This window comes from Acinonyx jubatus, chromosome D2 (genome assembly GCF_027475565.1).
Source record: "Acinonyx jubatus isolate Ajub_Pintada_27869175 chromosome D2, VMU_Ajub_asm_v1.0, whole genome shotgun sequence".
NCBI classification, from domain to species: domain Eukaryota; kingdom Metazoa; phylum Chordata; class Mammalia; order Carnivora; family Felidae; genus Acinonyx; species Acinonyx jubatus.
This window is the reverse complement of record NC_069393.1, coordinates 33187319-33212309: the sequence shown is the minus strand read 5'-3', so window position 1 is coordinate 33212309 and position 24991 is coordinate 33187319. Positions and strand designations below refer to the sequence as shown.

At 44.2% G+C, this 24991-nt stretch overlaps 1 protein-coding gene across 5 annotated transcripts; it reads right to left on the bottom strand.

The window, feature by feature from the left end:
* Positions 1 to 9: 9 nt before the first annotated feature.
* Positions 10 to 24912, bottom strand: SEC24C (SEC24 homolog C, COPII coat complex component). Of its 5 annotated transcripts, XM_053206811.1 has the most exons (25): positions 24768 to 24905; positions 24325 to 24577; positions 22820 to 23019; positions 20604 to 20739; positions 12201 to 12376; positions 11400 to 11771; positions 10979 to 11115; positions 9675 to 9743; positions 8251 to 8362; positions 7903 to 8030; positions 6590 to 6728; positions 6262 to 6377; positions 5965 to 6089; positions 5654 to 5845; positions 5351 to 5444; positions 5032 to 5148; positions 4089 to 4259; positions 3312 to 3408; positions 3064 to 3209; positions 2700 to 2838; positions 2433 to 2551; positions 2158 to 2337; positions 1719 to 1910; positions 1396 to 1485; positions 10 to 1250 (listed from the first exon to the last, which is right to left on the bottom strand). In XM_053206811.1, the coding sequence occupies exons 3-25, from the start codon at positions 22989 to 22991 to the stop codon at positions 1110 to 1112; spliced, it is 3360 nt and encodes a 1119-aa protein (XP_053062786.1). In that variant the 5' UTR covers positions 22992 to 23019; positions 24325 to 24577; positions 24768 to 24905; the 3' UTR covers positions 10 to 1109. The 5 variants fall into 5 exon arrangements, with proteins under 5 accessions (XP_053062786.1, XP_026918084.1, XP_026918089.1 ...); XM_027062283.2 differs by lacking the exon at positions 24325 to 24577 and having other exon boundaries at positions 24768 to 24912; XM_027062288.2 differs by lacking the exon at positions 24325 to 24577 and having other exon boundaries at positions 11400 to 11492; positions 24768 to 24912.
* Positions 24913 to 24991: the final 79 nt, after the last annotated feature.

The following is a 24991-nucleotide window of genomic DNA, read 5'->3' as shown; positions in this document are numbered from 1 at the left end:
AAATGAGGCTAATTGTTACATCTTAATTTATTTTATTTCTTTACAAATTAAAGATGCATTGAAAAATAAACCAATGAAGAGAAATGAGAGGTCCGGAGCAGGGGCATCCCAGGCTGGGAGCAGGCAAGCCTGGCCACCATCAAGCCTAGCCCTTGTCCTGCCCCAGCCAGTTCAGGTTGGAAGATAACGGTCGGCCACTCTGTCAATACCAGAGCTTGAGTGGTGTCCCGGCAGGAGAGAACAGAGCTCCAGCCACCTCTGCCTCTCCCCTCTCAACAACTCCCAGCTTGGAGAAGCAGTGTTTCCAGTGGGAGCTCAGAGTGGGATGGGGCTGGCTCTGTGAGGTATTGCAAATTGATGACCAGGCTCCCAACAGAACCATCCAGTGTTGGAGCCTCTCCAGCTGGGAAAGAGGCTGTTACCTCTCCCAGGTCTTAATATTCTTTGCAACTCACTTCCCAGGCTCATTCATCTCTGACAATGTGCCTCTATCCACTTAGTGATCACCAATCATTGCAGGAGACAGAAGAGCTAATCAACCACTCTCCAACTTTGACTTGGCTGCTGACTTCCAGGCCCAAAAAGGACTGAACAACCACTTTTCTCTCCACCATCTATGGTCTATACCCCAGCTCTTGTGCACCTGAATGTTTCGTCCCTAATATAGGAAGTTTTTGATGACACTGAGCTGAATTAGCCCCTACCCACCCCCGTATAGTACCCCTGGGATTCCCACTCCTTCCTGCCTGCCCCTCTCTTCTTGGAGGCTGGTCTAAGGGGACACATAATATTGCCAGAGTCTGGTTGCCTCCAAATCCCCCAATACCGAATCATATACAGTGAACTGAGAAACTACATTCATTACGACAGGATTAGCAGGAAAAGGAGGGTAAAGTGAGGGGATAGGGGCACCTTCCATCAGCAGGACATGACAGAGTGGTAGGATACTTGATTCCAGAAAGGTGTCTCCTTATACCTCCCCCTCCCCCCAGAGAGATTGAGGTCAGCTTACATGACTTATAAGATAATGGAACTGTTCCAATTTCTCTGCCATCCTGGTGTACTTTCTGGAAGCTGGCCTGGGACCCTATGCCATTTACCCACTTGCTCTAGCTCAGTAGCTGCCGAATTTCCTTGTGCATATGACAGAGAAAGTCCACATAGGATGCTCCCCCGCTCAAGCTCTTGTCTTCCACCAGGAAGTGCTTGAACAGCATCTCCAGCTTGTCCTCCTGTTTCACCACGATAAGCTATGGCCAGAAGACAGGGTCATGAGGCAGGGCCATAAGGAATTAAACATGCCCTAAAATCCCATTATCCAATCACTTACTCCCACCCCCCATTCCAGGGGAGGACTTCACAAGGTAAGAAATGCAGAGTTTAGATCAGTGTTACCTTCATGTACCGTGACCTCTGTGCCCTTAAGCTATCAATGAGGCCTCGCACCTTCTTGGACAGTGGATTATCCAGAACTGGCAGAACACTCTGCAACACAAAATTCATTTATCCTTATGGTAAAATTCTCTGAGTCAAGGCAAAATGGGGCAGCAAAGAATTATTCATTATCTGAAACAAGCCTCGGAATAATGACAGCATCCCCCATCCCCTCCAAGGATTCCCTGCTATTAAAGGGGACCAGCATACAAACTTTACTGACTCCCACTCATATCACAAAATGCTTTTCCACACCCATATTCCCCTTGACTTCCTGCCCTCACCAAGCCACTGGTGATCTGACTGAAGGAGGAGACACTGAAGAGGCTCTGGACAACACCCTGTTGGACACTTGCTCCCACCCACAGGAAGAGGTTGAGCCCATTCTCCAGCAAGTATATATCCCCATTGCTCAGACGCTCTTCAGATGCTCGAACTGCTGGTGGTTCAGTGGCACTCTCAATGGGAGACTTTGTCTAGACAAAAGGAAGGGGCAAGAGGTTATTTACCAAGGGCCATAAGACAAGTTTGCCCCTCACCACACACACGTGAAATTTCAGAAAGCTAAATCAGTAACTCTTTCAGTGTGAAAATTATATCAGATAATGTAGGTTAGAAACAAATTCACTAGAGTCAACCACAGATAATATTAACCTTTCCCTTCCTCCTTCTATGATGCCCCTTTCTCAGTGCAATATCTCACACCCCAGCCCTTAGTCGCACCAATGGTAGGAGCCGAGGATAAAAGAAGACATTGGTCTCAGCCACATCCATGGAGGTAACCAGCTGTCGGACGTAGGCACGGTCATCAGTAGTGACTTCAGCTCCAGGCTGCAGGACATCACTCTTCAACACACAGTTCAGGTAAACTGGGAGTAGCTTCATGCACTCAGGAAGGATCAACTGCAGGGATTATCAAAGTAAAGTTAATAATCATGAGAAGTCTCTCCCAAATGCAAAAATTTGTCCTAACAATTCCTCCAACATGCTTGTCCCACCTGTCCTGCAGAGGAGGGGCTGGCACAATTCTTTCTGTAACAGGCCAGGATCTGGGCACACTGAGTGATGAGAGTGTCACGAACAGTCTTCACAGGGCTATTTAGGACCCCCCGGTATGCTGGATGTGAAAGGGAGACAGCACAGTCACTGGCTAGCCACCCCATCACATGTGCTTTCCCACCATCACACCTACCCGGGAATGCTGAATCACCAACAACCACCTTTCTCTCAGCCCCAATCCCCCCTCGCCCTGCCTCTACCCTCACCAAACTTGGCCATGTAGTTGATGAGTGTGTCAGTCTCACAGTTTCGATACAGATCAGCCAGCTGGGTGCAGCAGTTCAGGGCCAGGTTGTGGATGCGGAGCCGTCGCTGCCCTGCACAGCTGGTGTAGAGCAGAGCACACTAGGGGAAGGGAGAAAAGGAGAATTCATACCCCTCCCTCACCAAAGCCCTCTGAAAAACTGCTCCTTTGCTAGATTAGTAAGATAGAGGAAAGACATGAGCCATCCCTTCCCCAGCCTCTTCTAGTCCTCTCCACCCATCTCTTATCCTCTTCCCTGCAGCCTATTTATATCCAGTACAATGAACTTGCCAGTTCCTCCCCAACCCCTGCCTCCTGCCTGCTACCTGCAGGAGGGCTCCGCTCTCTTCATTGAGCCGATCATCATGCTTGAACTCCACAGTCACCGTCTTGTCCCCGTCCAGCCCAGCCAGCTCCACATCTGTTGTGTTGCTCATGTAGAAAGCCCCAAAGAAATCTACAGCACGGATACCTGAAGCCACATGGATAGAGTCAGGGCTACAAATACGACAGGTGCCACTTGCCTCCCTTCCAGATTTAGCCCCCAACCTGCTCTTCTCCAACCAGGACTGACCAGTGCTTGTCCGAACACGCATCACAGCATCAAAGCCAACAACCTTCTGTACGTCCCGACGCAGGTCACTCAGGAACCGTTCCTGGTCATTCTCCACCTGCAGCCCCCCAGGCCCAGAGTCACATCACTGACTACATAACACCCTGCAGATTATCTCCCTGCATCCCCTCCACTCTACAAGCTGCTGAATCATAGGAACAGTGACAATGATAATAATGATAGCTTTTAAGCATTTGCTACAAGCCCAGTACTACATTAAGTATTTTACATATAACTACTTATTCCTGATAATAAATCTTAAGTATTAAAATCCCATTTTATAGGGGCACCTGGGTGGCTCAGTCAGTTGAGGGCTCGACTCTTGATTTTGGCTTGGGTGTGACCTCACGGTCATGGGATTGAGCCCTGCATCAGGCTCCACGCCGGACATGGAACCTGCTTGGGATTCTCTCTCTCCCTCTCCATTTGCCTCTCTATCACTCAGAAAAATGGGGGGTTGGGTAGAAATCCCATTTCACAGATGAAGAAACAAAGAAAAAATAAGTAATTTCTCCTAGGTTATATAGTGAGTATTCTGGGAGGGCCAGAATAACAGCTGAAGACTGATTCCAACCCCATGCTCCTAACCACTACCCTTGTTACTGTCTTCTTTACATTATGGGGTCTTCTCCTCCAACAGTATTCCTATTAATGAGTCAGCAGCTAAAGAGCTGCTCCACACGTAGGCAGACATTGTCTGTCCGGCTTCCACCTGCCACCCAGAGTCCCATGCCCTACCTGAAAGCAAGCATATTTGTAGACAGAGCCACCAGTGAGCTGGGGTACAACAGAGAGCGTGGCCACATCCACATACTGGTTAGGGAAGAGGAAGAGGTCTACACAGCAGCCTTGGGCCACACACTCTTTGGCCAGGGTCTGATAGGCACCTGTCTGAGGCTGGAACAGAGTCTGGGAAGGAACAGGAGAAAACATTCGAATATCTCAGCTCTACCCTATTTGAAAACTGTATATTTAATATGGGATATTCAAATATATGTAAGACTTCAGATCTACCTCATAAGCATTTGCAGGAGTAGTAGAACATTCTCTTAAAAAGAAGAATCTATCAAGGGGCACCTGGGTGGCTCAATCAGTTGAGCATCCGACTTTGGCTCAGGTCATGATCTCACGGTTCATGAGTTTGTGCCCCACATCAGGCTCTGCTTACAGCTCAGAGCTGGAGCCTGCTTCAAATTCTGTGTCCCCCTCTCTCTCTGTCCCTCCCCCACTCACACTCTGTCTCCCTCTTTCTCTCAAAAATAAACATTAAAAAAAGAAGAAGAATCTATCGAGCGCTTTGGGATGAGATGGGGTAGAGAGGTGTGGGAGCACTGGAGAAGGTTGGCAGTCATGGACCTGACATGTGAAAGGGGAGAGTGTCTCATCCCAGTCCCCCTCAAGAAAGTTGAGAGTATTGCATTGTGGGGGCCCCTGAGTGTCCGACTTCAGCTCAGGTCATGGTCTCATGGTTTGTGAGCGTCAGCCCCACATAGAGCTCTCTGCTGTCATTGCAGAGCCATCTTTGGATCCTCTGTCTCCCTCTCTCTGCCCCTCCCCCTCTCATGCTCACACTCTCTCTCTCAAAAATAAATACACATAAAAAAAAAAAAGTACTACATTATGAAGAGTCACCACCTTCCTCTGTAATAGAAAGTTCTCCCCCCATCTCCCAATCCCACACCTTCTCCTTGTCTGTGTTGATCAACTTCCTGTCGTCTCTGTTCTTCAGTTTCCCTGGGGCCTCTGCAATGGGCAGGGAGGTGTGGAACAGAAACAGCTTCCCTGCACACTCAGCAGCCTAGGAAAGAGAGGACTACTTGTTCATTCTTTCCTTTATTCAGCTATTCATTCATCCCTTCCCTCATCATTTATTTGGTGCCAATTATGTCAGATACACTGACTCATTGGGCAGTCATCAATCACTAAAGAAAGTTATATCCCAGGGAGTAAGATGGTCAGAAGAAAGTGAGGCAGAGAAGTTGCCAGGGTTCTAGCCTTACCTTTAGAGCCTCCATCCCAGCCTGGATAACTGGAGCAAATACTGTCTCTGTCTCTCTTGTGTCTGCAAACATTTCAGGAATCTGGTCCAATAAGCTGAAAAGATAGATGATGGGAGGCAATCAAAATTGCTATCCAGATTCAATGCCTTAGCCCTCAATTCACTGAAGAATCATGTTCCCCCCACCCCAGACTGAAAGCTCCTGAGGCACAGTCCCTGTCCATCTGCTGACCCCTCTGCTCGACTGACTTTCTCTGATTGTCTCTACCCCATTCCCACTTTATCCCCACAATCTGGCTCTTACCTGGTGATGACTGCCCGAGACTCACTGACATTGACCAGGAAGCCATCCAGCAGTGGCACAAACATGTCAGCCACATCAGATACAACCATCATCTGTGGCTGGGCCAATGAGCTTTTCACATTGTAGAAGTGGAGCACCTTATTATAGGTGACAAAGCCAACACGGATTGCTGACTCTTCTGCTCCACCCTCCCTGTAGAAGGTAACATTGTTACCCACACTTGGTCACCTTCTCCACCTACTGAGTCAATCAGAACCCACCCCCACCCCAGTGATTATCCAAAAAAAGAACCCTGGCTCCGTAAGTCTCACCTAGGTAGAAAATCTAACAGTGACTTGAGCTCCTCACAGAGGAGCCTAACAAGACCACTTCTGATGGCATTGTAGGAGACATCAATCATGAAGATAAAGGCAGGAGGGCTGGGAAACTTATTGTTCTGCAAAGGAAGGAAATGTTGGGGAGAGAAGGGCATTGGTAAGCAGGCTAGTTGACTACAGAGAAGTCAATATCAGAGGGGACAATGAAAGGGTGAGGAAAATGAACACAGCAATTCTCAGCTGTCTCACTGTCTTCCACCCACTTCTCCTCCCCATGCTACTTTCTCTTACCTTGCAGTAATCTACAGTGGCCAAGAATTCATAAGAGCCCAACGATAGCTCAGGACGGTCATAAGCATCCACACGTTTGCCGGTATGATCCAGATGTTGAAAATACTGGGGGGGAACTGAGGGGAGTACGTCCGAATATTACTCAAATGTCCACTCTCAATCTTAGTAGTCTTGCACTGGCTAAGCTCACTCTACCCCCCCACATCCCCATATGTGCCCTACTTCCACAGTTCCTGAATAAGGGAACCTTACCTATCTAACTAGAAAGAGAATAATGAAGATGCAATTCAGAACACCCCCCCCCCAATCCCAGCCTCTGTGAACATACCATCATTGATACAACTGCAAAAGCAGCACTGGAAGCGCCTCCCTCCCTCAATGAATTGCATGAAGGGGCACATATATGCTTTGCAGCGATTGCAGCGCAAAGGGCCAGATTCCCCATGGTCCACGACATACGGTGAAGCCTAAGGAGCAAAGGGGAGGGGCTCAGACAAAGGAAAGCTACAGCGGGTTGAGACATGTGGCAGTAGATGAAGAAGAACAACCTGGAGGGGAGAAGGGCATGGTTGAGATACCTTGCCTGAGGAGGGAATACAGTGAAAGGGAATGAAGACAAACGATGAGGGTACCAGGCACAGGAATGTCCCTAAGAGTTCAAATTCTATAGTCCCCTCTTCTTACTCCTCATCTCCACAACTCCCCTTCTTGAAAGAGAACTGTGAAAGTGGCCCTAACAAATCAGGGGCTGCTATAAGCATATAAGGAGAAAGCCAAAGATTCCCTAGGATTCTCGTTTCAGGCCCTATCTTCAATTCTCTTCACTCTTGCCGTAGGGATCTTGACTCTGCTTCCTTCCCCAACCAGGTATTTATGACACTGATCCTCCCCATCCCTGGATATCTGTGACATCTACCATTGTCTCAACTAGATGCCATGCTACAGATAAGAGACCAGCAGCTAAATGTCTAACCATCCCCACTGAGATCCAGAGAGAAAGAGAAAAACACAGTGTAAGACAGAGAGGCAAGATGTAAAGTGAGCCAGTTATAGAGAAATCCACTCTAAATTCATTAAGCCAGGCATAAACAGACTTTCCCGCCAAAGCCTGGCAGAGCAGCTGACAAGTTCTCTCTCTCTCTCTTTTCTTGCTGATTTCAGGTATTGAGGTGAAAAATCAGGGCCCAAGCCAGATAAGAGAAGGACTATTGGACCCTGATCTACCTTTTTCCCTTATATGATTTCCTAACATTCCCTAACTCACCAGGGATGTTAGGACAGTATAGAATAAAAGTAGAATGATGTATCTGTAATCATCTGGAGATGACCGTAAGGCTTCTGCATTCAGCTGTCTCCTCCCCTACAAGTTGGCCCTGCCTCTTTTCAGTTTGTTTCCCATATGGACCATGCTCCCACCCAACAACTTCTTGGGCTTTTACTCTCATCACAACCACACCCATCAGGCATGGGCCCTGATAGGCATGGGTAGAAAGCTATTGAGGTACTCTCCCTTCCTGCCCAACCAGGACTTCTTTCATTGTGACTGCTAGAATCACTTTCAGGAAGAAGTCTTATGCCCCCTCTTTTCCTCCCCCCTCTCTTCCTCCCTTTCATTATACTCCAGTCCCTTCCCTGACTCACCTCCTCTGGTGGCAGCCTTGCCAGTGGCTTGATGACAGCTGCTAGAGGCACCTGGGCTTGTTTAGCCATGTCAGATGTGCAAGGGATATTATAGGATGTGCATCGGATGTATCGGGGACTTGCATTCCCTGAAGTAGGAGGTAGAAAACCTAAGTCAGATCACAGAATCCCTCTAGACACCAGCTCTCCATTGCTGATCCACCTCATCACCCCGACATATGCTAGAGCTGATGGCGGCTTTTCCCCTAGAGGGACTGGTCTCTGATTAAAGACTAACAGAAGCCCTATCCATAAGCTGATAATCTTGGAGAAAAGGCCCTCACAGGAAGGAATTAATACCCTTCTTACCTTGGTCTTTCACCAGGAAGTTGGTGGTGACTAAGGGTGGCACCTGGCCCCGTACTCCAGTAACAAATGGCTCTGAACCCCGGTTGTTCCTGTCATCCTCAATAACCTGAATCTGTAGGGAAGAAATGAAATGAGTGAGGGTGACACAAGAAAGGGAAGTACCAGGTCCTAGAAAACCAGGAGAAAGAAAGGCTAGAGCTACTACACAGAAACTAGTAATTTGCTAAGAACACCTCATGCACCAGGCCTGCTCTCGTTCTGGAGATCACATAAAATGCTATAATGCCAATCTTCCGCTCTATAATCAGTAGCAAAATGCTGTACAGTCAACACTGAGAAAGGGCTTCTTTATGAATTGCCCTGACCCCCAATCAGTGGTGACCACCCCATTATTCCCCCCACTCCAGGAAAGTTCCAGCTCTCATCACAAACCTTCAAATATATCAGATTTCACTTCCCTCCCATATTACATGCCCCCCCCCACCCACTCCTCTCACCAAGACACATTCTGAGTCAGAGCAGGAAAACAGACAACGATAACCATGTAAAAATGAAATCTACCTGGAATGACTCTACACTCAATGAAAGTAGAAGGGACAGGATGAGGAGAGGATTAAACAGAAATGAACAGGTAAGGTGAGGAAGCAGATGCTGCCTTATTTTCAGGTAAGCATCCGTGTGTAAATATGGGAGAAGAGGATTAAGTACCCAATCCTTACAAGCCCAATCCTCAGTCCCCCACATTTTGACAGATCCAGCAAAGGAAAGGAAAAAAAAAAAAAGATTTTGCAAAGCTGGTAATCAGATCTTTGTGTAGGCTGATGACCTTTGGTCAGTACTTCAAGATGGTTTGTAAAACCAGAAAAAGTAAAGGGAGAATAAGACTCCATATTACATAGGAGAAAGAGTTGAAGCTTAGAAATATATCAGAGTCAAATAGACTCTCCAGATGAGAAAGTGGCCCACACTTTCCCAAACCAGTAGTCTCTTCCCCTGTGAGAAATACCAGTATCCCAAACTTTTACATTAGTAGTCACCTACCCAAAGTTTTTCCACAAGCTGTAGACATATCAGTCCCAAAGGGGAAGGACCTACTACTCAACTTTGTCCTGTTCCTTCAAATGTCACATGCAGGCTCCTGGAGGACCCAGCAGAACTAAAACCAAAGCTTAACATGCCACCTTACAGCCTGGTCTTCTACCACCCCATACTCAAGGCACTGCCAAACAGCTTGTTATTTCATTACATGGTGACTTGAGACATGCACATCCTTCTGGTTTGTAAAAGCGAGGGTCTAGAAGGACTAAGGGAAGAGGGTGGAGAGGGATGGACATGGTGGATGAGGTGAAGATGAGGTCACAGGCATGCATGGGTGGCATTAACACAGGGATGACACGCACACACACACCACCCCCTGCACTTACTGGACTAGGAATGGCATCAGGGTCTATTCTGTGCCTGGTTTTCTGCTGAGGAGGCAGCTCATTGAGTTGCTTTTAGTGTTTTAATAATAAAGGCAGCAGGGGAATACAGGGAGGGAGACAAAAGAACAAGAAGCAGATGTTACTTCTCTTGACCCTGATGAATTAGACATGAATAGCTGGAGCCCAGCTCATACTGCTGAAATCAGGCCCCCTCTAGGTCAGAAATTCCAGGGCTCTCTGGCCCAACACAGAGGCTTTAATGGCTCAGACTATGATGTAGAAAGATAAAGTGGCAAATAGGAAGCAAGTTTTAGAGAGAGGGGCTGAATGGGACAAATCTTAAGAAGGAAGAAGAGTGATGTTCCCCCCAAAAGGCCAAACTCCCATCTAAGGACCGTGCTTATGCTTAAAGAAGCCTTTCCTCACATCCAACCCAGATTCTACTTCTCCCTGAAGGAGACAAAAAGGAGGGGCTGCTTAATCCTCTAGGGTCGCTCTTAGCCAAAATGGTCCTTCATCATGGTAATTCCCCAAAGGAAGAGGAAAGAGAACAGAATGGAATATGACAATGGCTAAGCATGGTGAGGTAACTGACATAGCAAATGTTGCAGACAGAACTATAAAATAGCCCCCACTTGGGAGTACAGTCCCAGCCTCTATTCCAAGTAGGATAAGGAAGCCCTAAGGATTCTGATGATGGCTGTAAGAGTGAAATTCACCCCCCTCCTGGGAGAAGCAGCTTCCCCACATTGCCCTTATAAACTGTAGATCACTTTTCCCCCATCCACACAGCAGGATTCTAGCCAACAAAAGTACTGGAGGTTTCTTCCTAAAACACTGTCCAACTAGGGGCACAGAGAAACCAATGAGGCTTTCCTTCTCTTAACACCTACCATCAGAAAATTCCTACCAGATCTACCCATTAAGAAGACTGCTATCCTACTAAATCTAAAAGGACAAGACCTGGACCCAGCTACTACTCCACAGAAGGGTAGAGGTTACCATGCTATGTCCAATAGTGACAGAAGGCAGTACTCAACCCAGCTGTCTACTGACACTACTGATCACTCTTAGCTTTGCTTTCTTCCCTGCCCAGCTATAGAGTAAAAGTGCCCCCAAAAGATTTCTGGGGCCTCAAGTTCCAGTTCAAAGAGTCAAAAATTACATCTAGGTTCTATACCTAACAGAAGATAAATGAAAAGGGAAAATAATCAGAAAACGCTAGGCAAACATCTCATCTAGGTTGACTCACTTATCTGGCAGCCACAAACTCCTTCCCTAGGACCACATAAGTATCTACTTACAGGGCTTGGGATGGCATCAGGATCCAGGCGCTTAGGAGGCAGTGGTTGAGGAGGCCCAGGCTGACTGCCAAAAGTGGATGCTCCTGGGTAGGGACTTCCATAATTGGGCTGAGGGCCCCTGGCTGGTCCAAAGGAACCTGAAAGACAAGGGCACAGGTTGATAAATTCAAAATCCCCGATGTCTTCTTAAGGCCTCAGGGAAATGACTAGACTCCTATAAGTATAGAGGTAATGACCATTCAGAGAAAGACCACACTATCTGAACTAAAAGAAAAAAGAATGTCTTATAAATCCTGCATCCTAGTAATAATACCCTGAAGCTACCCATCTAGTTCACCGCTTAGCAAGCAATATTAAACAAACAAAAACACCTGAATAGTTGAAGCCTTTGGCTTCTAGACAGACCTTGGGAAAAACTTACCATTTTGTTGCAGCTGATAGCCTGGCTGCTGGGAGGAGTGCATAGGTGGTGGTGGTCCTGGGGGCCCAGTCATCTGGCTGCCAGGAGGCAGAGCTTGAGGAGGAGGTGAGGACACATGGTTGGGCTGGCTCACAGAGGGCCCCCCAAAACCCTGTCCAGGCAGGAGTGGACCAGTCATCGAAGGCATCCGAGGACCCCCTGAAGCTGGGGATGTGAAGCTGGAGGCCTGTGGTGGGGCAGATCGCTGGGGAGGCTGGGCCCCAAGATGACCCTGGCCCTGGCTAAGGGGAGGAGCCTGGCCCTGAGGATAGGAGCCATACAGACCAGAGTTGGGGAAACTTCCTGAGGCTGAGGCCAGCGATGTTGGTGGGCCTGAGAAGTAGAAGAGATACAGTCAGAACCCTAGTCATTTTGCCTTCCCCTTTCCACATGAGAGGGGCAGGAATGACCATTCCTATCAGCTGGCCCTCAGAAGCACAAGAAATAAAAGGGATTCGGGTATACACCAGAGTCTGATGCTTTTAAAAAGAAGGGGAAGGTAGGGGCACCTGAGTGGCTGTCAGTTAAGTGTCCAACTTCGGCTCAGCTCATGATCTCACGGTTTGTGAGTTCAAGCCCCAAATCAGGCTGTGCTGACAGCTCGGGGCCTGGAGCCTGCTTTGGATTCTGTGTCTCCCTCTCTGTCTGCCCCTCCCCACTCACACTCTGTCTGTCTCTCTCTCTCAAAAATAAATAAACATTAAAAATATATATATTTAAAAAGAAGGGGAAAATAACAATCCTGGGGTCATCAGTACTCACCATAGCCCAGCCCCACAGGGGGAAGGGCTGGAGCCACAGCACCACTGATCTGCATTCCTGCCAGCTGAGCAGTCACCTGTGCACTTGTCGGGGGAGGGCCAAAGGGCTGAAGCACAGCTGGCTGGCTGACCACAGGGGCCAATGGGACTGACCCAAATGGCTGAGACCCAGGGAACCTGTAAATACAAGGAAGGCAGAGGTAACAAGTAGGCTGGGAGACCCTTCAAAGTTGGCAGGAGCTCCACATCATACAGGAAACTATACTGTTCTACAGCATCTTCCTGTCATCCTGGGCTCTTTTATGGCTTCATGTTTTTGTATATTTGTAGATGTATTACATTCCTGATGATCCACACTATGATTATTCATGGAAAATCTTGTTTTCCATTAGGTTCACTCCACAAACATATGCCAAGCACCCTCAGATCAGGTATTATTTATTCTACTAGTTAGATTATCACCTCCTCTGACTCAACAGAGTTAAACAATCAAAGTACTTATTACTTTATCCTGGCTAAAGGTGTTAAGAGCAGAGTAAGTCATCTTAGTTTGACATTCTGTACTAATCAGAAAGATGATGCCAGCTCTACCAGAAAGGGACCAGGAAAACAGGACACAAACCAGAGAGCCTTCTAGCCAGGTTTATCTAGCAAAGCCTCATTACTTGGATAGCGACACTGGACATTCCCATGGTATCAGATGGCACATTAAAATATAAATACAAAATCATTCCAGTAGCATTGCATATCAACTAGTAACTAAAGTGGTGTTTTATGTTGATATTACTGCAGAAATCTACAACATAGATTATACATAAAAGCTCCATATGAGATTTCAAGAGTGAATCAAACTCTTCACAACAATAATTAGTTACACTTAAATTCTGATTTACTCTTCCTGCTTATTTTCTCTACTAAACAACTTGTACTTTATTATATTTTGTATAATAAATATAATATATTTATTATATTAGTCTTGTAGTTTAACACTTTTCTTTCATTCATTCATTCAATTACTATTTTCTGAGTGTTATGCTAGTGAACCTTATCTCCCTGAGAGAGCAGCTCTGCATTTGTTGTCCTTTGTTGGGCTCTGCATTTTTTGTCTTCCATAGCACCAAACATACTGTTAGCTCCATAGCCTAAGCCCATAAATCCTTGTCAGAATAATTATATTTCATGGTTACTACTCCATTAATATGGATAATACTATCAACTACCCAATGTTATTCCATCACATGCCTGAGTAATAATAAAATACCACCTTATCTCTAAGTAGCGTTACAACTTATAAAGCATCTCTAAGTGCTTTATTTAATGTAATCCTCACAGCAAAATGAGGACACAGCAGATAGAAAAGTAAGACATGAAGAGTGTAAGTGGCAAACTAGGCTAGAACTAGAGCCCAGACCTGATCTTAGTTCAATGTACTTTACTGTTTAATTATGAAGTGTAACATAAATAGAAAAAAAAAACATAAAACAAGTATTTACTGTTGAATAATTATAATACAAATACCAATGTAACTAAAAACCAGGTCAAGAAATAGAATACATTAGCACCCAAAGGCCCAGTGCGCCTCCCCTCCATCACAGCCCTCTCTCTTCTCCCAGAGGTAACCACTTTCCTAACTTCCTAATAATCATTCCCTTGTCTTTAAAACAACATAGTTCAATTCTGTCACTTTTTAAAAAAATATTTATTTTATTTATTTTGAGATGGAGCACAAGTGGGGGGTGGGGGTGGTGGGGAGAGAGGGAGAGAGAGAGAATCCCAAGTAGGCTCCACACTGTCAGCACAGAGCCCAATATGGGGCTCAATCTCACAAACAGCAAGATCATGACCTGAGCCAAAATCAAGAGTTGGACGCTCAACCAACTGAGCCACCCAGGTACCAGTTCTGTCACTTTTTTACACTTTTGTAAACAGAATCACTTCACATATACTCCTTGAGTTTTCCTCCTTTTGTTTAACCATGATTATGAAATTCATCTATGCTGTTGCATGTAGCATTTCCTTTCATCACTAAATGTTAGTCTGCTAAATAAACATGCCATGATTTACTTAAGTATTTTAATGTAGATCTCTAGGTTTTTCTAATTTTTTAATATTACAAACAATGTTGCTATGAACACTCATATACCTGTTTATATACATGAATTTTTCATATATATATATATATATACATGAATTTTTCTAAGGCATGTATCTATGAATGAGTTGCTGGGTCATAAGGTATGTATATCTTTATTTTTTTTTAATGTTTATTTTTGAGAGACAGAGAGAGAGCAAGCGAGCACAAGTGGGGGAGGTACAGAGAGAAAGGGGGACAGAGGATCCCAAGTGGGCTCCATTCTGACAGCAGGAAGCCCAATGCAGGGCTCAAACTCACACACTGTGAGATCGTGACCTGGGCTGAAGTCACTCAACCAAATGAGCCACCCAGGTACCCTGTTATCTTTAATTTTAACAAATAATTCCAAGCTATTTTCCCAAAGTAGTTGTTCTAATTTGCATCTGATCACCGGTGGATAAAGAGTTCCTGTTATTCTGATAGTCCAGCAATATTTGGGACTCTCACACTTTTTAATTTTGCCACTTTGATGGATACATAATAGAATAGAATCTTGTTACGGCTTTTGATTTGTACTTTTCTCATTATTTATGAGGTTGGATAGCTTTTTAATATGTTTCCTCTCTTTTTCAAAATATCTTATATTGTACTCACACTACTTGTGATGATGTGAGATGATAAAGTCCCTACGCGATGAGATGAAGTGAAGTGAATGATGTAGGCATTGTGAAGAAGTATTGAGCGACTATTGACCCTCTGACAGTATGTCAGAAAGAGGATCATCTGCTTCTGGATTGCAGAAAGGGAGACTACTATAATGGTTGCTTAAGGTTGAGAGAGTGGGGGACTGAAGAAATAGCTAAATAATGGTAGCTACTGAGCTAAAGGATATGGTGTTTTTTCTTGAGGTGATGAAAATATTCTAAATTGTAATGGTTGCACATTATCTGCGAATATATTAAAAGCCATTCAACTGTACACTTTATTTTTTATTAAGTTTATTTATTTTTGAGAGAGAGAGAGCACAAGCGGGGAGGGGCAGAGAGAGAGAGAGGGAGTCAGAGAATCCCAAGCAGGCTCCACGCTGTGAGCATAGCCTGATGTGGGGATTCAAACTCACAAACTGTGAGATCATGACCTCAGCTGAAATCAAGAGTCAGACACTCAACTGACTGAGCCACCCAGATGCCTCTGAATTGTACACTTTAAATGGATGAACTACATGATATGTGAATTATATCTCAATTGTCTTCAAAAATGCAATCAAATAAAATTGCCCTAAAACCTCAGACCTCCCTCAAGCTTTTGCTCCTTCTTTAGCCAAGCATTACAAAAGAATTGGTCTATATTCTATCTCCATGTCTTTAGTTCCTATTCCCTTTCTCTTTAAAGATTCTTCTTTCTGGGTTAATTTTCCTTTCTTTCATTAGTCTATCCCTTGATAATTTTCTCAACCAAGGTCGATACATGGTAAACTCTCAGTCAGTTTGTAAATATCTGTATTTGTACTCTCTCTTAGCCAGGTACATAATTCTACATTGACAATTGCATTCCCTTAGTCCTTTCAAGGCACTAGTCTACTATCTGCTCTCTTTTAATAGTCTCTATTTAGTCTAATCAATTTTTTTTTTTTTTCTCTCTGAGAATCCTTTACAGCCTGGGTTGAGGGAGTGTGGTTGTTTCACATTTGCTTCTGAAAGATACTCCAATGATATCGCCACCCAAGATGACATTTTTTAAAAAAGCTTTGAGGGGCGCCTGGGTGGCTCAGTCAGTTAAGCGGCCGACTCCGGCTCAGGTCATGATCTCACAGTCCTTGAGTTCGAGCCCCGTGTCAGGCTCTGTGCTGACAGCTCAGAGCCTGGAGCCTGCTTCAGATTCTGTGTCTCCCTCTCTCTCTGACCCTCCCTCGTTCATGCTCTGTCTCTCTCTGTCTCAAAAATAAATAGACATTAAAAAAAAAAAAAATTAAAAAAAAAAAAAGCTTTGAAAGGGGTACCTGGGTGGCTCAGTCGGTTGAGCGTCCGACTTCAGCTCAGGTCATGATCTCACAGCTTGTGAGTTAGAGCCCCGCGTCAGGCTCTGTGCTGACAGCTCGGAGCCTGGAGCCTGCTTCAGATTCTGTGTCTCCCTCTCTCTCTGCCCCAACCCACTTGCATTCTGTCTCTGTCTCTCTCAAAAATAAATAAACATTAAAAAAAAATTTTTTTAATAAAATAAAATAAAAAAACTTTAACATGGGGCACCTGGGTGGCTCAGTAGGTTGAGCGTCCAACTTCACCTCAGGTCATGATCTCATGATTCGTGAGTGTGAGCCCCCCATCGGGCTCTGTGCTGACAGCTCAGAGCCTGGAGCCCGCTTCAGATTCTGTGTCTCCCTCTCTCTCTGCCCCTCCCCCTCTCATGCTCGCGCTCTCTCTCTCTCTCTCTCTCTCTCTCTCTCTCTCTCTCAAAAATAAATAAACATTAAAAAAATAATGATAATAAAAATAAAAAAGCTTTGAAACACAATTTGTATACCATTAAATTCATTCCTTTTAAGTGTACAATTCAACGATTTTTTGTAAATTTAGAGCTGTGCAACCATCACCAGAATCCAATTAAAAAATTTTTTTTTGATGTTTATTTTTATTTTTGAAAGAAAGACATATATGTATATATATCTAGTATAGATATATATAGTATATGTTTTTAAATTATTACAGAATGAGGAGACTATATGCAAAATTTTAAAAAGATACTGTTTTTAGTAATCACATTTGTGATAGTGTTAGTATTGTTGTACTGAGACTGCTGTGTACAATAAGGGATAAAGTAAATGAGAAATTATGGCATATTTCAGTATTCTAATTCCATCATCCCCATAGCCTTAAGAAAAAGAAGAGATACAGGTATAATAGGTTAAGTAAAGGCTCTGTAGTTTTGAATTGGAAGTACAAATTTAAACATGTATATGTAGATATCTATAGATATGTAGATATATGTTTCCTAGCTATGCTTACTGTAAAGGCCCAGGAGTGACCAATCAGTGAACGTGCCTAGTGCCCAGATTACGGCCACAAAATGTCATTTATCACCACCAAAATAAAGGATTTCTTGGGAAAATGCCTAATTCCTGGTCTGGGGCTTAAAATGTGTAAGACAATCCTAAGACATCTTATCATTCTCAAAGACTACTAGGGCCATGTCAGAAGTACTCAGGAGTCAACTTGAAGAAGCTCCCATTGGTCAAAGATGGAACACTCTAAACTTCAATAATGATGATAATTGCAGTGGATTGAAACCCATCAAATATGTTTTTTTTAAAGTTTATTTTGAGAAAAACAGAGAGAGAGAAAGAACCTGAGTGGGGAGTGGCAGAGAGAGAGAGAGAGAGAGAGAGAGAGAGAGAGAGAGAATCCCAAGCAGGCTCTGTGCCACCAGTGCAGAACTCATGAATGCAAGATCATGACCTGAGCTGAAGTCGGGATGCTTAACCGACTGAACCACCCAAGTGCCCCAAAACCCATCAAATTTGTTTAAATTCAGGGTGCCTGGGTGGCTTGGTTGGTTAAACATCTCACTCTTGATTTCAGCTCAGGTATGATGTCATGTTTTGTGTGATAGAGCCCCGTGTTCAGCTCTGGCTGACAGCATGGAGCCTGCTTGGGATTCTTTCTCTTCCTCACTCTCTCCCTCAAAATAAATAAATAAAAACTTTAAAAAATATATATGTTTAGGAGCATCTAGGTGGCTCAGTTGGTTAAGCGTCCAACTTCGGCTCAGGTCACGATCTCATGGTTCACGAGTTCGAGCCCAGCATAGGGCTCGCACAGGGCTGCTGTCAGCACAGAGCCTGCTTCAGATCCTTGGTCCCCCCCTCTCTCTGCCCCTCCCCTACTCTCTCTCTCTCTCAAAAATGAATAAACATTTTAAATAAATAAAAATATGTATGTTTAAATTTGTAAATTCGAAATAACATTAAAAAAGAAGAGGTCACCTTCAGTAGGTAACAAAGGACCAATTCATTCCCTTATAAACTTGGAAATAAAGGTAAAGAAGCAAGCATTTAACCTATATGAGCTGCACAAGTAACCAATCAACACAAGAGGAAAACTGTAACAGTATTCAAACAATTAAATGAAAAACAAAAGAATTCAAAAGTATCACCATTTTGAAAACCCAAGGAATTAATATACATATGTATTAAGCTCCAACAACTGCTAACATTACAAAAAAAAGACAAGATATTAAGAAAGCAAGTCTCTGGATCCAGCTGCCAATTTGCAGAGAATACAGAGAAAAGAGGAACATGTTGAACTGTAATATGAATTTGGAACCAGAAGAATCAAGACTGTGGGAAACTCTTCAGGTCAATTGGCTTCAGTTCTTCAACAGATAAACAGGAAGAAAAGAAAGAGATGGAGGATGGCGGGTGCCTGGGTGGCTCAGTCAGTTAAGCATCTGACTCTTGATCTCGGCTTTGATCATGATCTCACGGTTTGTGAGATTGAGCCCCAAGTCTTGGGATTCTCTATCTCCCTCTCTCTTTGCCCCTCCCTCGCTTGCTCTTTAAGAAAGAAAGAAAGAAAGAAAGAAAAGAAAGAAAGAAAGAAAGAAAGAAAGAAAGAAAGAAAGAAAGAAAGAAAGAAAGAAAGAAAGAAAGAAAGAAAGAAAGAAAGAAAAGAAAGAAAGAAAGAACCTATCAACTTAAAGACACATCAAATTGTTTTTTGGTTTTTTAAACAGGCAAAACTAAACTGTGGTATCTAGGGATGTACATTTGGGTGTAAACTATTTTTAAAAACACAACAAAGTGGTTACTATAAGAGGATAATCATTACTCATGAGGATAAGGAGAGAGTTATGATTGAATTGAGGCATGTGGAAGGGGCTTTTGGGGTGTGTGGCAGAGTTCTTTCTATTTCTTCATCTGGGTTGTAGTTACAAGGGTATTCACTTTACAATAATTTCCTAAGCCATACATTTGTTCTGTATGGGTTTTTCTGTATGTGTTTTATATTATAATGAAAAGATCTATTGCATAAACAAACAAATAAATGTAAATGTGTTACTCCCCAGCTTAAAACTCTCCAATGGCTTCTCACTCCAACTAAAATCAAATTTATACTTCCTACTATGACTTACAAAGCACTACATGATACGGCTCTTGACTATATTTCTACCTTATCTCCTCCACACTCCATTCTGCTCTAGTCACGGTGGCATTCTTGCTCTTTCTCACACCCACTAAATTAATTTCTCCATCAGAGCCTTTACATTTGTTTCCTCTATCCAAGACATTCTTCTCCCAGATCTTTGGATAGCTCCCTGAGTCATTTCACAGAAGTTTCAAACAGCACTTCAGAGAGGCTTTCCTTGACCAATGTATTTAAAACAGCTCCCTACCTCCTCACCAGACATTCTGTATATCCCTACTCTGTTTTATTTCTTATTTATATTTGTCTACTTGTTATCTTCTGTGTACTCCACTAGACTATAAATTCCACCAGGGCAGAGATTCGGTCTGTTTTGTTTGCTGCTTTATCTCCAACCTGTAGAACAACATCCAACACATAATAATACAAAATAAATATTTTTGAGTGGCTGAATGAATGAATTTCTTATACTGCTTCTCAGTGTTTTCTAACACACAAGATTAGGGAGCACTTCCCAGGGTCTTTCCGATGCTAACATCTGATGCTAAAAATGTATATTCTGGACACCCAATAAAAATGTCAGAAAGTGACTCTTCCATTACCACACACCCTACTCACAGTTATACTTTATCCTTTGTTTACCAAAAAACAAACAATAGTCCAACAGAGATGACTTGCCTTCCCTTAATGGACTTCCATACAAAGACAGGTGTTTATTGGATCATGTACCACCAAAGTTTTTATCATTTATGGGGTTTTTCTTTGAGTATCTTTCTTTTCAAAACTGGTCACACCCAAACTTATCCAGTAAGTCCTACTAACTGCCTGGTCTAGAGGAAAGGGAGAAGTCAGAAGAGACATAAATAATTCTGAGATCCTTTCTTCCTGTTTCTCCCTGAGGGCAGGCTCAGTGTGATTGCAACAATTATTGAAGATATATGTCTAGTCAAGAAAAAAACTCAAGTTCACAGAAAGAATATACAAAAGAACTCAGGTACGAAGATGGGTTAATGATCTATGGAGTAGACAACAGCAGCACCCATAATCTGGAAAAATGAAAACAAAATACAAAAAAGTAGAGGGAAGAGAAAAAAGGATCTAAGAGAAAGTCAAGAAAAAAGAAACAGGCCCTCATCCATTCCTAATCCTTCTAATTTCATCAGACCGATTTTAGGTTGACCCAAATACATACCTCTGCATCTGAACAGTGGAGCTCGGCCCATTCTGTACATCTCCTTGGCCAAACTGGCCATAAGCAGCCTGGCCACAAGGGGCCTGTGCTGTTGAGGCTGGAGGTGCCTCTGAAGAAGGTGGGGCTCTTGACACACCTGAGGGTAAAGGACAGAAACTAAGCAATTGGGAAATAACTTTCTTCTCCACCCTGAGCAAGGAATATAAAGCAAGAATTAATAAGCTCAGAGCTTCACTGGCCCAGTGCCACAGCTTTGATATCAAAAGGATACCATGAACATGCAACTCCAGCTACAGCAGATTCTGAACATGGACGCCCAGTCAGAGAGTCTCCACTCTTCTAGACAGATATACTATACGTGAAGCTGTAACTAGAGCCACAAGAACATAAGGGCTTCCTGCAATCACCATACACTTTCATACAATCCAGGACAGTCTAATGTTCTTACCCTAGACAAAAAGTCAACTCTTTAAAAAAAAAAAAAAAAGATTTTATTTTTAAGTAATCTCTACACCCAACATGGGGCTCAAAGTCACAACCTCAAGATCAAGAGTCGCATGCTCCACTGACTGAGTCAGCCAGGTGCCCCAAAAAGTCAACTCTTTTAAGGAAAAGATCCTACTCCAGAACTCAGAAACTTTGAACATATGAGAAAGGTAGTACAGAAGGTGATCAAGTAATAAACTGAACTAATTTGTAAAGACAGGCTCCTGTTGGGGAGACTATTCTGCCAACCTCTTTTTCATATATTCTACTTATCCTAACCATCCACTTCTAAGTGTTGACGTTCCCAATATTACATGGCTCAGGAAAGTAATCTCAGGTTGGAGACTCTGCCCAGTGGTTCAGTCAGGACAGCTGACTTGCCATCTCACTAGTGGTGCCACCTTTGTCTTCACAAAAGCTGTACCCCAGCCCTTTTGCTCCTCAGAGCTCCTATCAAAGCTATTTCTACTACCCCCGACCATCCTTTCTGAATACTATCCCCAACCATCCTTCCCACATGAAATGCAGGGAATTAGTTACTCGGCACATCACTTTGGAAATGTTGCTGACCCCTGTTCAAACAATTGTTTTTCTTTTGCTCTGTTACTCAATAGAGATTAGACAATTAGACAATTTAGAACCTGCCTACAGGTTAATTAATCTGAACCTGTTCACTAGCCATCCCACAACCAGATAGGTTTTCCTTTCAATAATAAAACTTCCCATTGAGGCAATGCCAAACTCCATCCTGATAAGCCAGGACATGACAGATCAGAGGTGGACTCTGTCCAGCCAAAGTCTCAACCCAGAATAAGGCTCTTCCAAAGACCTGAGACCTAATCTCACCACTTGACAATTTTTTTTCTCAAAATCATAATTAAAACGGTAATACTTCATTCATTTCCCAAATCTTACCTATGCTTTCTTGGTGCCTTCTTTTTCCCATATCCTTGCATGGAATTTATGATCTTAAAAAGTTATGCATAAAGCATTTGGCATTAACTCTTCAGCTAGCCTAACCAAAGATCTGCTGTTAACCATTTTCCAAAAAGCCTTATGGACAGTCTGTAGAGTACCAGCTGCTCTTCTTGAAAAAGCAATGTAAAAGGCAAACACTGATCCTAAGGCAGCAGATTAGTCTTCTCTTATTGTCCTGATATTACAGAGCATCTAAGAAGCAGAGGAAACTCAAGCAAAGGCAAAAAATGGTATCAGCAGAAAGATATGAGAAGCACCAAAATTTAGACACACAAACACCACACTTTTTATCCACGAATTAGTTTCCCATGTCCCAGGGTCATTTATAAATAGAACCATTAATCCAATGACAGGTATTACCAATATACATGCAGAACAAGTGATTTCAGGGAGACTTTAGGTCAACAGGAAATATTCAATCCTGGTCACAGGCTCTGAAAGAGCTGTGACCACAACCTTTCCATCCAGCTGTGAACAAAGCAGCCAGTTGAGGCTATACATACAGGATGACACTCACATGAAATGAACTGCCACTGAACCTGGAAGATGTGCTTGATTAGATGTCTTAAGGCAGAACTTATGTAAAAACAGGGAAGGGAAGACTGCCCACAGAGTTCTCGTAACCGAGAGCCAGAGGCACGTTCCTCAATCCCAGTCATCCCAACTCTCTAGGCAGCTTCCGTAAGGCAATACCACCCAGCTTGAACACTACTGATTCCCCTCCTAAGCTCAAAGGAAACTTGGAAACATACCTGGGGGAGGTGTTTGCTGATAGCCTGGTACTGGGCCATTGTAGGCTCCATAGGAAGTTGGGGGTGCTGTGGACCCTGGTTGCCCACCATAGCCAGACTGATGATATCCTGGGTAGACAGGCTGGGGCTGCCCAAATGGCGGCACAGGTGGAGCTGACTGGTTGACGTTCATTATGAGTGCATCCCCAACTTGGTCTCACCTAATAGATGAGAGAGAAGAGAGATATTAGTCAAAATCAACTTCCTAAAGAGAGAACCAACTATTCAGGGTAGAAAGTATAGATAAAAAAAGGACTGACCTTATCAGGCAGTTATCAGCCTAATTGTTCCCATACTACCACAAGATCTTTGTAATTTTCTGCCCCAGCCAGTAGCCACATTACCTCCTCAAAGTAAGGATTTGTTACTGTGAACCCCATGCTTTGTCACTGCCAGGAGGGTATAAATTTCAACTTCAGATAGGACCCATTGGAATGGGGAATAGCCTCCATTCCCCAGTGGTATGATTTCTAGTGTCTAGTCACACAAGGAGTCCTGCCACTGATGAACTACTGTGATATTATAAGTAAATGAAACAATGTTCCCACTTTCCATTCATTCACCCTAGCATCCATTCATTCAACAAACACTGAATACCCTCTAAAGTGCTAGTCATTTTCCATCACTCAGGCTACACATACAAAACAGATCAGTTAAATTCCCTCCTTCTCAAAAGACAAATTCTAGAGTAACTGATCAGAGAAAAAAATTCTTTGGCTGAACTGCAATAATTCAAATGCTACTCCATCCCCAGTCTTTCCACCAAAAGAATGTATGGATTTGAAAACTAAAGCATTAAAATCATTAAATGCAAAGGACACCCAAAACTCTAGCAAGGTAATAGACACCAGTAAGTGCAGGCCAGGAACAAAAACTTCTCACAACAACCTAGGAAAACAGTTCAAGGATCAATGACAAAGATTTCATGTAAAAAGATCATTCACCTATCCTTCAAGCAGAGGGACTTCAAGCAGATTTGGAGTATTCCAAATCCCATCACTTCTCCCAACTATCCCGTTTCTGCTCTCCTTATGTTTGTCATGAATATAGGCCACCACTAAAATTATGACAATCTCACCCAGCAACAGAGGAATGAATGTGAGAGCCTTTCCGGGGTCCTTCCAAGAACAAGACTATCTGATCACATCTGAACGCCTTATCATTCAACTACCCTATACACAGATGGGGCACAGGAAGCAGGAGAGTTCACAGATGCTGTAGTGGAACAATGGGCCTCTCCCATTTGCTAAAGAGGGTCATCTTGATAATAGAAAAGCTGAGCTGCTCCTGGACTAGAATTCTTTAATCTTAAACCCATCTCAGGAGCTGTTCTTCCAAATCCTAAACCTTGCACAGGTCACAAACACTAAGCTTGACAGATGTCCCCTGCCCCTGTATCTTCCTAAATCAGTGTGGGGGCGGGGAGCGGAGGAAAGGAGCTTCTTCGCCAGGAAATAATCTCACACCCAAGAGTTTGGAGTAAGGCTCAAGTCTGGACTTCATTCTGGGTAGACAGCCGAGGGTGACAACCCAGGGGGCGGGGCAAGCTTCCTAGAATTCTGAAGGTAGTCGAGCTGTGGAGGCTGGGAGCGCCGGGAATCAAGACCAAGAAGTCAAGCTAGCTTCTCGGGCCACGACGAGAGGGCTGGTCCATTAAGCATGGAGATCGAGCGTCTCGCGCCCTTCAACAGGCTTGGGGCAGGAAGCGGGAGCCGGAATCTGGGCCGGGAGGAGAGAAGGGAGGGTCTAGGACTGATTCAGGATTGTGGATGCGTGAGGTGAGGGTCTCTCTCCGTGCCCCGCCCCCAGGCTCCTCCCTTCCTTCTCGGACGGGACCCCGATCAGGCCAGTGATACCCCGGCTTCTCCCCTGCTGTCCTACCCACCAACCTCCCGATGCCACTCCTCACCCGGCTCCAGATCCAGGTTCGACTTCGTTCCTAACGTCAAGGATCCCAGGCCCAACTTCCGGTTCCGAGGGGGCCTGAGCGTCGCCCCCGGAAGCTCCTCCCCCACGCTCCAGGGCCGGACACTCTTTCTGCCACGTCTGCAGTAGATGCGCGCGCAAGAACCCGGATGCCGCGCATGCGCCACGGCCTCTCCCGTCGTGGCTGCTGCCTGAGAGCCTCCGCAG